General features: G+C 43.2%; 1 protein-coding gene across 1 annotated transcript; it reads left to right on the forward strand.

Annotated features, from left to right (window-relative positions):
* The first annotated feature begins 5,094 nt into the window (after positions 1-5,094).
* LOC139392086 (interleukin-6) lies at positions 5,095-7,001 on the forward strand. The gene is made up of 5 exons (XM_071139805.1): positions 5,095-5,113; positions 5,204-5,397; positions 6,055-6,165; positions 6,462-6,605; positions 6,810-7,001. Exons 1-5 carry the CDS (start codon positions 5,095-5,097, stop codon positions 6,999-7,001), a joined length of 660 nt encoding a protein of 219 aa, XP_070995906.1.
* The last annotated feature ends 7,461 nt before the right edge of the window (positions 7,002-14,462 follow it).

A 14,462-nucleotide genomic window follows, 5' to 3' on the forward strand; every position in this document is an offset into this window, starting at 1 on the left:
TTCAATCCAAGCCAGCATCCAGGTTTCCTCCAGATGTGACGCTTGGTATTCAGGCCAAAGGGTTCAATCTTGGTTTCATCAGACCAGAGAATCTTGTTTCTCATGGTTTGGGAGTCTTTAGTTGCCTTTAAGGCAAACTGCAAGCGAGCTGTCATGTGCCTTTTACTGAGGAGTGGCTTCCGTCTGGCCACTATAACATAAAGGCCTGATTGGGGGAGTGCTGCACAGATGGTTATCCTTCTGGAAGGTTCTCCCATCTCCACAGAGGAACTCTGACCATCGGGTTCTTGGTCACCTCCCTGACCAAGGCACTTCTCCCCCGATTGCTCAGTTTGGCTGTGAGGCCAGCTCTAGAAAGCGTCTTGGGGGTTCCAAACAGCTTCCCTTTAAGAATGATGGAGTCACTGTGTTCTTGGGGACCTTCAATGCTGCAGACATTTTTTGGTACCCTTCCCCAGATCTGTGCCTCGACACCATCCTGTCTCGGAGTTCAATTCAACGTGTATTTTACCTTGTCTCGTCTTCTTTATCTAGGCTAAACACCTTTCTTTAGCAATAATCTTTCTGCCTCCACGTTGTCCTTGAAAATGATTTTCTTTCCTTCCCAAGTAAAGCTATTTTTGTTTCTTCGCAGTTGCAAACTTCTTCCTCTTCATTGCCAGTTCATTGGACAGGTCTGGTAAAAAAGACAGCCGGCGGCCTTCCCACTGAACGCCTTTGCTTTCTACAAACCTTGTTCCAGGTTGTAGATCGTTGGAAGTGCAGGAGAACCGTTCTCGGGGGCCCCATTCTCGCCAGGCATGGTTAAGCTGCAATGGGTTCGTTCAATTTCGAATTCGTTCCTGTCGTCAAATCCAAATCCTTCTGCCATGATTTTCTGCACACACGGGATTAGTTTGCTCAAATAGATCCTTCAGATTTCTCCGGGTTGACGTGTTTCTCCATGTATTGGTGGGGGTATTCGGGAAGACTTGCTGTTGTTTGCTAATCGACGTGGCCTTCTGTGAATACCGCGTGTTAGGCTTGAAGAAGTTTTCAGCGTGTCGACATTCCAACAATGCCACTTTAGCGAGATGTTTCAAAAAGTAAATTATTTTTTATATTAAACTGTACTTCAAGTCAAATATTTTAAGACAAAAATGAAAGTGTATGCCGTTAAATTTCAGTATGTACATGCAGGTATTAGGAGCTCTCTAACGTGCTGCCATCTTTTTCGGCGGTCCCACGTCAATTAAAAAAAAAATATATATATATATCTATCAATCAGATAAAGTTCTAAATTTCTTACCTCACCAGTTGGGAAAGAGTGCTTGGTCCTGCAAACAAATCACAGATTGAAAAATATTATTTGCAACATTTCTCATTAGCTGGCTAGCCAAATCCCCAATTCAGGATTTTAAAACGGAGCTGTTCTTCAAAATTGACACATTCCCGAATTAACAATTAACTAGTTAGTTTAACTTTGTCTGTTTTTTGTCTAACCAACTGACGAGATCATCTGCTAGTGGCCTGTCAAAATCACACACTCGGCATTGCACACCTCAATGATTGAATTGAACATTCATATGAAAGCCATTTGTTGAACATTTCAACATAATTTGTTGAATAAATAAAACGTTGTACTTACATTTCATAAAGTTGTTGTTTAGTTATTCTTCTAGCTAGAAAGAGTTCACAGAAGAAAAAGCCGAATGAGAATGCCGAGATGTCATCACTCTGCGTGTTACGTGACACAAAGATTATCCCCAATGAATGGAGAGAGCCAACTTTAATCTGAAGCCACATTTGTGGATTGTAACACATCTACAGGTGGACAAATTTTCTAAACAATCTGTAAGCACTTTTTTAATGCGCAAATGCACATTCCACAGTTGTAAATGTTAGGGATTTTGCTCACAAATCGTTCAACATTTGTTGAAATTTTTATACTATTTGTGTGCTATGTTTAATATATCTACAGATCATGGATTTATTTGGGATATATGGTGAATATTTGTAAAATATCTTCACATATTCACGGATAATGGTTCAATTTAAAATGTTTTAACATATTTACAGATTATGGTTTTATTCATGAAATATTTGTTAATATTCACAGATCCTAGTTTTATTTGTGAGATATGTTGAATATATATATGCATGGATCACGGTAGACACTTACAGAATAAAGAAACAAACCCCACTTCTCACACATAACACACAACAGACTTGGTACAAAAGAAAAGACCACTTCAACCAGATGGACTCAGTTTGTCTGTGTTGTGGCCCCAGTGGTGTGAAATACTAAGGAAAAATACTTTAAGTCATAAGTCGTTTTTTTAAGTATTTTTAATATTTTTGACAACTTTTTATTTTATTTCACTACATTCCTTAAGAAAATATGTACTTTTAACTCCCATACATTTTCCATCTCACACAACATAACTTGTTATATTTCAAATGCTCAGGCAGGACATCAACGAGACCAAGCTGAGCAATATGGTCCAATTTATGTACCTATCAATATAGCGCGTTGTCATCCCTACTGATCTGTCGGACTCACTCAAGATATCTGAGTGTTTGTTTTGTCCTCACTGTCTGGGGGCACACTACACAACTGTGCTGTCTGGGGGCACACTACACAATGGTGCTGTCTGGGGGCACACTACACAATGGTGCTGTCTGGGGGCACACTACACAATGGTGCTGTCTGGGGGCACACTACACAACTGTGCTGTCTGGTTTGCTTAATATAAGGAATTTGATGTTTAGCATTTACTTTTACTCAAGAATGTGACCCTGGCTGATGTAGGCCAGAACTAACTGTTATCTGGGATGAATTGAGAGAACTCCCCCAACCCTGAACTAACTGTTATCTGGGATGAATTGAGAGAACTCCCCCAACCCTGAACTAACTGTTATCTGTGATGAATTGAGAGAACTCCCCCAACCCTGAGCTAACTGTTATCTGGGATGAATTGAGAGAACTCCCCCAACCCTGAGCTAACTGTTATCTGGGATGAATTGAGAGAACTCCCCCAACCCTGAACTAACTGTTATCTGTGATGAATTGAGAGAACTCCCCCAACCCTGAGCTAACTGTTATCTGGGATGAATTGAGAGAACTCCCCCAACCCTGAGCTAACTGTTATCTGGGATGAATTGAGAGAACTCCCCCAACCCTGAGCTAACTGTTATCTGGGATGAATTGAGAGAACTCCCCCAACCTTGAGCTAACTGTTATCTGGGATGAATTGAGAGAACTCCCCCAACCCTGAGCTAACTGTTATCTGGGATGAATTGAGAGAACTCCCTCAACCCTGAGCTAACTGTTATCTGGGATGAATTGAGAGAACTCCCCGAACCCTGAGCTAACTGTTATCTGTGATGAATTGAGAGAACTCCCCGAACCCTGAGCTAACTGTTATCTGTGATGAATTGAGAGAACTCCCCCAACCCTGAGCTAACTGTTATCTGGGATGAATTGAGAGAACTCCCCCAACCCTGAACTAACTGTTATCTGTGATGAATTGAGAGAACTCCCTCAACCCTGAGCTAACTGTTATCTGTGATGAATTGAGAGAACTCCCTCAACCCTGAGCTAACTGTTATCTGTGATGAATTGAGAGAACTCCCTCAACCCTGAGCTAACTGTTATCTGTGATGAATTGAGAGAACTCCCTCAACCCTGAGCTAACTGTTATCTGGGATGAATTGAGAGAACTCCCCCAACCCTGAGCTAACTGTTATCTGGGATGAATTGAGAGAACTCCCCCAACCCTGAGCTAACTGTTATCTGGGATGAATTGAGAGAACTCCCCCAACCCTGAGCTAACTGGTATCTGGGATGAATTGAGAGAATTCCCCCAACCCTGAACTAACTGTTATCTGTGATGAATTGAGAGAATTCCCCCAAACCTGAGCTAACTGTTATCTGTGATGAATTGAGAGAATTCCCCCAACCCTGAACTAACTGTTATCTGTGATGAATTGAGAGAACTCCCCCAACCCTGAGCTAACTGTTATCTGGGATGAATTAAGAGAACTCCCCCAACCCTGAGCTAACTGTTATCTGTGATGAATTGGGAGAACTCCCCCAACCCTGAGCTAACTGTTATCTGTGATGAATTGAGAGAACTCCCCCAACCCTGAGCTAACTGTTATCTGTGATGAATTGAGAGAACTCCCTCAACCCTGAACTAACTGTTATCTGGGATGAATTAAGAGAACTCCCCCAACCCTGAGCTAACTGTTATCTGTGATGAATTGAGAGAACTCCCCCAACCCTGAGCTAACTGTTATCTGTGATGAATTGAGAGAACTCCCCCAACCCTGAGCTAACTGTTATCTGTGATGAATTGGGAGAACTCCCCCAACCCTGAGCTAACTGTTATCTGTGATGAATTGAGAGAACTCCCCCAACCCTGAGCTAACTGTTATCTGGGATGAATTGAGAGAACTCCCCCAACCCTGAACTAAGTGTTATCTGGGATGAATTGAGAGAACTCCCCCAACCCTGAGCTAACTGTTATCTGGGATGAATTGAGAGAACTCCCCCAACCCTGCATTCTAGATAGGCCTGATACCTATTTGAGGTGTTCCATGGACCAGAGTAGAGAGACCTACTGACCTGCGTTACATGACAGGTTATATGACAACGGACTACTATCTCTCCATTAGAGACTTCCTGTAGTCATTATTTTGTCTGTGTCCCTCTATGTCCCAAATGACACCTATTCCCTACATAGTACACTACTTTTTTTTTACCAGGGCTCCAGTCAAAAATAGCGCACTAAGTAGAGAATAGGTACCTTTTGGGACACATTCACAAATATATGACTACAGGAAGTCTCTAATGGAGAGATATTAGTCTGTAATAGGGTGCCATTCAGGAAGTATCCAACATGTCTGACTGATAATGATGGAAAGATGCTAAAGAAGAGAAGAGAATAGGGGGAGGAGGGCTAGGGGGAGGAGAAGAGGAAACCCCTGTGATGTGTAAGAATATAAATGCTGGGGCATGCAGCATCAGTCTGACAAAACAAGTAGTCTACCAACTTCATCATCAGTCAGGAGCATCACTGGACACAGAGCCTACAAACAATTAGCTGGAACATGAATTATTCTACACGCTGTACGTCTGACGTCACACTAATCTGCCGTTCTCCCTGGTCGCATTTTTGTATTTTATCACTCACTTGTTCTCCTCTTCCCCTCCTTTCAGATCTCTCACTCCTCTCGGCGCTCGTGGTGTTAGTTAAGGGGAATCCAGTGCCCAGCGCGCTCTCTGAGCTCATGACCTCCGGATGGACCTCAGGAGAGGAGCTCGGGACAGACGGTGAAACGGGCGCGCCCCCGAAGTGGGAGAAAATGATCAAGATGCTCGTTCACGAGGTAACCACCTTGCGGAACCAACAGGTGAGTTGTTTTAGATGTGTTAAAAATGTTGACCGTTATAGTTGAAAACAACAACAGGCCTACTAACATTGAACATAATAAATTAAACCAATCTGAAAAATACAACTTTTATTCGTCCTTGTGTTGTAGTTTGTCAGTGGTGTAAAGTAAAAATACTCTAAAGTACTACTTCAGTAGTTTTTTGGGTTATCTGTACTTTACTTTACTATTTATGACAACTTTTGCATCACTACATTCCTAAAGAAAAGCATATACTTTTTACTCCATACATTTCCCTGACGCCCAAAAGTACTTGTTACATGTTGAACGCTTAGAAGGACAGGACAATTGTCCAATTCACACTTAAGAGAACATCCCTGTTCATCCCTACTGCCTCTTATCTCAACACAAATGGCTCATTTGTAAATTATGAATGTTGGAGTGTGCCCCTAGCTATCCGTAAAAGTTAAAAAACTAGAACATTGTGCCATCTGGTTTGCTTAAATATAAGTCATTTTAAATTATTTATACTTGTACTTTTACTTTTGATACTTAAATATATTTAAAACCAAATACTATTAGACTTTTACTCAAGTAGTATTACTTGAGTAATTTTCTATTAAGGTATCTTTACTTTTACTTAAGTATGACAATTGGGTACTTTTTCCACCTCTGTAGTTTGTGGAGGAGTTTCAGAAGCCCGTGGAAGAGATTTCATCGTTCTCACAGCACCAGGTCCCATCCACCCCCCCACACCTCTCCAAGACTCTTTGCTCCACCTCCAACAAGGTAAAGATGGAGATCAATTAATAAATGTCCCTGACCTGTGTCTGGAATTCAGTCCAAATAATGAAGCCAAGATATTCCTTTTGTGATCAAAATGAAAAACCCCCTACCTGAAAAAGAGGCATTTAAATGGCAGAAGCAGATGGACTAGGTAGCAACATGCAGATATCTTTATTGTCTGACAGTCTGAGCCTTGTTCCTCGTTGTCTTCCTTCTAGAATCTAAGCCCCGGGGAGTTGAAATAAAATGTGACTAATTGATTAATTGATTGATGGTGTTTGTTGTCCTCTCTCCTATAGGAGGCATGTCTGCAGGAGATCAGTCGGGGTCTGCAAGTGTACCAGCTTCTTCTTCAGCACGTTAAGGCTGAATACCCTCAATCAACCCTACTCCCCTCTGTCACACACCAGACCACTGTGCTGATAGGGCTGGTCAAAGACCAGGTATGTAATACTAATATGTAATATAAAAGTGTTATATTCTATTGGAATACTACTTAAATATCATTAAAAAAAGAAAAAATGTACTTTCATTGTGGTCCATGAGCCGATTTCCCAGAACTTGATTCATTCAGATGCCTAAGGTTTAGCAGTCTTGTGGCACACAGATTGACCTAACGTAGTGCATCTCTCTCGCTCTCTCTCAAGATGAAGGTTGCTGAGGTAGTGGAGGACCTGTCTGCCAGTGAGAGGAAGCGTGTTCTGGGTGAGGTGTCTACGGGGACAGAGTGGGAGAGGAAGACCAGCGTTCACGCCATCCTTAGGGAGCTACGTAACTTCCTGGTTGACACCAAGAGAGCCCTCAGCCGCATGGGAAAGAGGGGCAAAGACTTCCAGTAACCATGACAACACTGCTATGGGCATAGATGTGTTATATCAGGCCTGGAACAGAAACTTGCAGTGTCTTATTCTCTAACACAACGGTTTCTTTTGATTTATTTATTGAATGTAATACTTGACTGAACTTGAAAATGATCCAAATATTTATGGTTGAGATGAAATGCATTTAATTAATTTATTTTATTTAATCAGATTCATTCATTTGATCTTGAGAAGCTTTGTGCCTCAGATAAAAAAATATATTTTTTTTAAAGCAAAGAGTTATTTATTTCCATACAAATGGACTCTGAATGTATTTTTCTAATGATGACATGCTGTTGATGGATTTCAAGCACAGAATTGAATGTATCTCAAAATGCGTTAACAGTACATCAGTGACTACATGTTGGACACACTGTGATGTTGTGGATACAACAATGAATAATAAATGGTCTCAAATAATATAGAAATGTGTTGCTCCTGTGTTGTTTATTTACTGAACATACAGTACCAGTCAAAGTTTGGACAGACCTACTCAATCCGGGGTTTTTATTTTTTACTATTTTCTACATTGTAGAATAATAGTATAGACATCAAAACCATGAGATAACTCATATGGAATCATGTAGTAACCAAAAAATGATTAAACAAATGTATATTTAAGATTCTTCAAAGTAGGCACCCTTAGACTTGATGACAGCTTTTCACACGCTTGGCATTCTCTCAACCAGCTTCATGAGGTAGTCACCTGTAATGCATTTCAATTTACAGGTGTGCCTTGTTAAAAGTTAATTTGGGGAATTTCTTTCCTTCTTAATGCGTTTGAGCCAATCAGTTGTGTTGTGACATGGTAGTGGTGGTATACAGAAGAGCCCTATTTGGTAAAAGACCAAGTCCATATTATGGCAGAACAGCTCAAATAAGCAAAGAGAAACAACAGTCCATCATTACTTTAAGACATGAAGGTCAATCAGGAACATTTCAAGAACTTTTAACGTTTCTTCAAGTGCAGTCGCAATAAACCATCAAGCGCTATGATGAAACTGTCTCTCATGAGGACCGCCACAGGAAAGGAAGACCCAGAGTTACCTCTGCTGCAGAGGATAAGTTCATTAGAGTTAACTGTCTCTCATGAGGACCGCCACAGGAAAGGAAGACCCAGAGTTACCTCTGCTGCAGAGGATAAGTTCATTAGAGTTAACTGTCTCTCATGAGGACCACCACAGGAAAGGAAGACCCAGAGTTACCTCTGCTGCAGAGGATAAGTTCATTAGAGTTAACTGTCTCTCATGAGGACCACCACAGGAAAGGAAGACCCAGAGTTACCTCTGCTGCAGAGGATAAGTTCATTAGAGTTAACTGTCTCTCATGAGGACCACCACAGGAAAGGAAGACCCAGAGTTACCTCTGCTGCAGAGGATAAGTTCATTAGAGTTAACTGTCTCTCATGAGGACCACCACAGGAAAGGAAGACCCAGAGTTACTTCTGCTGCAGAGGATAAGTTCATTAGAGTTAACTGTCTCTCATGAGGACCACCACAGGAAAGGAAGACCCAGAGTTACCTCTGCTGCAGAGGATAAGTTCATTAGAGTTAACTGTCTCTCATGAGGACCACCACAGGAAAGGAAGACCCAGAGTTACTTCTGCTGCAGAGGATAAGTTCATTAGAGTTAACTGCAGCCCAAATAAATGCTTCAAGAGTTCAAGTAACAGACATCTCAACATCAACTGTTCAGAGGAGACTGTGTGAATCAGGTCTTCGTGATTGAATTGCTGCAAAGAAACCACTACTAAAGGACACCAATAAGAAGAGACTTGCTTGGGACAAGAAACACGAGCAGTGGACATTAGACTGGTAGAAATCTGTCAATGGGTCTGATGAGTCCAAATTAGAGATGTCTGAAAATAGTAGAAATAGAAAGTCTTGAGTGAGTGGGCGTGTCCAAACGTTTGACTGATACTGTAGTTTCAACCAGATGGTTATTCACGTTGTCATCACAACAAAACATTAATTCCACTGATTGGTTGGTGAATTGACCAACCAGTGAATCACACACAGTCATCTCTCAAAAGGTGATTTATAGAGAAACTCAGGTCCACTTTTAACCAACAGGCAGACATTTTTATATAGGATCATTTCAAGTAAAACACACAAACACAGATCCATGAACAAATGACAAGATAAAGGTTTTTACATGTTCCCAAACAGAGAGGAAACCAAACAATAGAGAAACATTGGTCACAGTAAAGGACCTGTTTCAGAATAAGATGTCCATCACGCCATTGGGCATTTCAGAATGAGAGGATCATTCAGAGCTTCATGTTTCCGACGTAACCTGAGCGACGTGACAATGAAAGTTCCATCCAACCTATAATATATTAGCCATATAGAAATTGGTGAGGGTAAGATGGCGTCCGTTTCTGTGGTGACAGCTGGGAGTCACATGACCACAGTTGGATGAGGTGATTGGCCAGGTCAGGGTTGTTCTCAGCCCCACAGCAGACTGGAAGAGAGAAAACAAGGTCAGAGGTCATCTTCGTCTGAATGGTACGGCTCCCTATTCCCTATATAGTGCCCTACTTTGACCAGATCCATGGAACACTATTCCCTATATAGTGCCCTACTTTGACCAGATCCATGGAACACTATTCCCTATATCAGGAGGCCAAACCCCAGACAAAGACACACACACAGCATACCTTAGAATGTTTGGCTCAGGCATTCCAGGATCCCCGCCACGAGCAAAACCTGTCAATCAAAAACAATGAGCAGAGATGGAGAGAAGCAAATTGTTGAAGAGATATTAGTTGCATTCCTGAGCTTCGTTTTTCCAAAGCCTGCGTAACATCTAGTACTATCTGAGCTGTTCTCCAATAAAACCGTCTCCATCATTTCCTCTGACTCAAACGTGGCCATGTAGTTTACTAGCATCAGTAGCGTGTTCCTGAGAAGGGGTGAACATGGGTGTTGCGTAACCAACACTTGAAGCGTCATAACATTCCAGACCATCGGGCAGGCAGAGTCTGGATTTCCCCTACTTCCTGTCCCTTCCTCAACCCCGCTCTCTTTCTCCACCCCAATCTCTCACTTTCCTCCTGTTTCCCTCTCCCCCTTTCCTCCTGGCCAGCAGTTGTCCCTGTGGACAAGTAGAGATGTCAGGGAAGGAAACAATGTTGGAACTGACTCCCCTAATAACTAAAAGACAAACGGCTAAAAGCAGTCACTTGCTGGGTGTGAACCAACGGTGGAGAATCAACATCTACAACCGTCTGGAAATGTTTGTCTCTTTAACAGCCGTTACCGACTGTCGTGAGGGGATAAGAGAATAGTAACCGTGTTTTAAGAGTGGACAGCTAGCTTGTGAAACTCAGTGTGTCATCATAAGTTACATTTCTATATTTCTGCAACCATATTCATTCACTCCATTCATTCATGCCACATTGCATCACCATTCTCATTCCTGACACTGCAAACATTCCGGGTTTCTCATCAAGTTCTCTGAAGATAGAGTGTGTGTGTGTGTGTGTGTACTGTGTAGACATGCTAGCTTGTGGCAGACACTCAGAGGTTCCCCAGTGTAACTATCTCGCTCCCAGAGAAGCTGTATCCACTCCAGACCTAAATAGAACTACTGGTCTGGTAGCAAAACATTAGCCATGAGAGATGCACTGTGTGAATCAAACTTGATGATACCCAATAGCAATGTGCATTCTGCACTATTCTCTAAATTACAAGTCATTGTGCACCCACACACAACCCTCAGCTAGCACCTAGAGGGGAGAGGGGGACACTTGGAAAGGAGTGGTGCAGTTTCATGTCAAAACCAATAAATTGACAGCTGTGCCATATAGATTGCTAAATAGTTGGGAAGAGATTTGATGTACCAATTTCGTGGCACATGGTTTATGAACTGATACACAAAATGATACTGGATTCAGAACTTAGAATTGTTCAATTATACAAAATTCTTGCAACCAATAACAATGACATATACAGCACCAGTCAACAGTCCGTACACACCTACTCATTCCAGGGTTGTTCTTTAATTTTCTACATTGTAGAATAATAGTGAAGATATCAAAGCAATGAAATAACACATATGGAATCATGTTGTAACCAGAAAAAAAAGTGTTAAATTAAAATATATTTTATATTTGAGATTCTTCAAAGTAGCAACAACAAAAAAAAGGGAGGTGGTAGGTTGAGTTAGGCTCCCTCCTCCTTGACATCTGTTTAATATTCACAAATTCGAGTTAGGGGAAGCTCGTTTGTGTTTTTCCTCTTACAGTTAGCGAAGCCACGCAGCCCACATTTATGGAGATTTATGGCCCTAGCCTGACAAAGGGATTTCCTGTCGAAATAATAGCTAAACCAGCTAGTGAAGACTTTTCCCAAACTCGGTCCTGGGGACTCCAAGGGGTGCATATTTAGTTTTTTTTGCCCTAGTACCACACAGTTGATTCAAATGATCAACTCATCACGGTGTAGTGCTAAGGCAAAACACCCAAATTTGCAAACCATGGGGTCCCCAGCACCGAATTTGGGAAACTCTGAGCTGTGGCTCACAGTGGTCAGTTATCATAGCTAGGGGCGTGAATGGGGAAGTGAAACCAGGTACGCCCCTGCTGTCAAGTGAAACTAGCTAAATAAATAAAAAGGTTGGATACTCCCGTGGGGGATCATGAATCTGATTTCTCCTATAACACCGTACAAGCACACACACGCACAAAAAAACAGTAGCGTACAGCCGACCATTTGACCCCGAACGCTTCTGCCACAGCACTGTTACCGCAGCTACTCCAGCGCGCGCACACCACACCCACTTAAACTAAGGCTTAACACGATGAGTCCCAATGTGCGTTTTGCAAACTAGTTTCCTTTGACAGCTGGGGCATACCTGGGTTAATTCAGGGTCGGTCTGTCTCTGGTTTAATTTCCCCATTTACACCCCTGACTATGATAACACGCCACTGTGAGCCACAGCTCAGCGTTTCCCAAACTCGGTCTGGGGTGCACATTGTAAGCCTATTCTAGGCCCCCGGAAACCGAACTGGTAGCATGCTAAGCTAATCAGCGAGCCCCGTACTAACCCAGATAGAGCACCGTGGGGATGAAACCCCAGCGGATGACGAACTGTCCGGTCTGGAATACCGTCTGCAGGCGTTGTTTGGTCTCCTTGCTGAACTTCGCCATGGTACTTTGCAGGTATCTAGCAGGTTCACTGATTCCCTCAAGGACGTGAAAAAGAGGAAGTCGACGGAGGAAGCTTGGCCGTAAAGCAAGGCAGAAAGGGTTGCTTTTTGCGACAGTTGGTACACTCACAATTGTGACGAGCGCCACTTTGTGGGCGCAAATGTTTCTGCTCCAAACTAATCTCGCTACCCAGTTCTCGTTACCCAATTCTCCCGAAAATTGTCACTTCGCCGTTTACACGTGCATCTTTCCATGTGAGATTAGCTCCAAGCAAACTCCTCATACTAATGTTCTTCTGAACATTACAAAGCTTAACATTAACATAATACATACTGAAATATGCATGCTGATAACATACATACACAAACTGGCTGCAAACTTTCACTCAGATGTCTGGGTTTGAGAACTAGGCCCGTCATGTCATCTCCTGAGTGAGGATGAGTGTGTGTTTGTGCTTGCATGTGTGTGATGAAGAACAGCAACAGAAATATAGTGAAATATAGAAATACTTTATTCTCAGAGAGAGTATCTCTATCAGTGAGTTATCTTCAGACAGAAAATCCCAAACAATTGAAGTCCATCAATATGTACAGATTCATGACATACTATAAAACAGAATACAGAAACATGATTGTTATTGTTCCACCATATGAATATAAAACAGATCTAGAACACTGACGGACAGAACTCTGGGACTGATAGAACACTGGTTCTAGAACACAAAGGTTCCAGAGGGGCAGACTTTATTCTGCATTCAGATCTCCAGTAGGAAACAGTGTTCTGATCTACGGAGTCCTAATCATAGAAATAGAATGAATAGAACAGATGTCACCATTCAAGTCAATGATGGCAAAATGGATGGACTAGTGGCCATTGCAAGTGTACCCATATGTGCAAAGCATGAAGTAAAAGCAGGAAGTGTAAACATCAATATGTGCTGTGATTTGTTTAAACTCAACTGACATTACAAAAAAATACATTCCATTGCATGAGCCACATAGTTAACAATTTAAATGAACATTCTACATTACTTTGAAAAATATTGCGTTACAATACCAGGCAGCCATTGCAAGTGTATCCATGAATTTACCAGCCAAATTGCCAGGGTTAGAGCTTCCAAGTCTTTTCAATTCATTCTATTTCTATGCTCCCAAAACTTCTCTCAATCTTTACCGCAGTGAACTTTATTGCCACCAAAATGGAGAAGAATGTGACTTTGACTTTGTTCTGCTAGTCAGCAGTACACCTCTCCTCAAGGGTGTTATTTGTGTGTATTACATTATAAAGCAGGTTATGATAGACCAGAGAACAGATCAATTAAAAGACCAATCAATCAATAAAGATCAACCCTAGCTTGAATAGGCCTACTCCAAATTCCCTAGCCACTCCTCTAACGCCCCTATAGCCGCCCCCTATAGCCACTCCTCCCTAGCCGCCCCTATAGCCGCTCCTCCCTAGCCCCTATAGCCGCTCCTCCCTAGCCCCTATAGCAGCTCCTCCCTAGCCCCTATAGCAGCTCCTCCCTAGCCGCTCCTCCCTAGCCGATCCTCCCTAGCCGCTATAGCAGCTCCTCCCTAGCCGCTCCTCCCTAGCCCCTATAGCCGCCCCTAAAGCCACTTGTCCTACGCCCCTATAGCCACTCCTCCTACGCCCCTATAGCCGCTCCTCCCTAGCTGCCCCTATAGCCACTCCTCCTACGCCCCTATAGCCACTCCTCCTACGCCCCTATAGCCACTCCTCCCTAGCCCCTATATCTGCTCCTTCCTAGCCGCCCCTATAACCGCTCCTCCCTAGCCCCTCCTACCTAGCCGCCCCTATAGCCACTCCTCCTACGCCCCTATAGCCACTCCTCCTACGCCCCTATAGCCACTCCTCCCTAGCCCCTATATCTGCTCCTTCCTAGCCGCCCCTATAACCGCTCCTCCCTAGCCCCTATAGCCCCTCCTACCTAGCCGCCCCTATAGCCACTCCTCCTACGCCCCTATAGCCACTCCTCCCTAGCCCCTATAGCTACTCCTCCTACGCCCCTATAGCCACTCCTCCCTAGCCCCTATAGCCGCCCCTATAGCTACTCCTCCTACGCCCCTATAGCCACTCCTCCCTAGCCCCTATAGCCGCCCCTATAGCTACTCCTCCTACGCCCCTATAGCCACTCCTCCTAAGCCCCTATATCTGCTCCTTCCTAGCCGCCCCTATAACCGCTCCTCCCTAGCCCCTATAGCCCCTCCTACCTAGCCGCCCCTATAGCCACTCCTCCTACGCCCCTATAGCCACTCCTCCCTAGCCC

Source organism: Oncorhynchus clarkii, chromosome 32 (assembly GCF_045791955.1).
Source record: "Oncorhynchus clarkii lewisi isolate Uvic-CL-2024 chromosome 32, UVic_Ocla_1.0, whole genome shotgun sequence".
NCBI classification, from domain to species: Eukaryota; Metazoa; Chordata; class Actinopteri; order Salmoniformes; family Salmonidae; genus Oncorhynchus; species Oncorhynchus clarkii.

Coding starts and splice junctions, on each gene's coding strand:
- LOC139392086 (XM_071139805.1), top strand. Junction 5,398..6,054: donor CCACCTTGCGGAACCAACAG/GTGAGTTGTTTT, acceptor CCACCTCTGTAG/TTTGTGGAGGAGTTTCAGAA. Junction 6,606..6,809: donor TAGGGCTGGTCAAAGACCAG/GTATGTAATACT, acceptor CTCTCTCTCAAG/ATGAAGGTTGCTGAGGTAGT.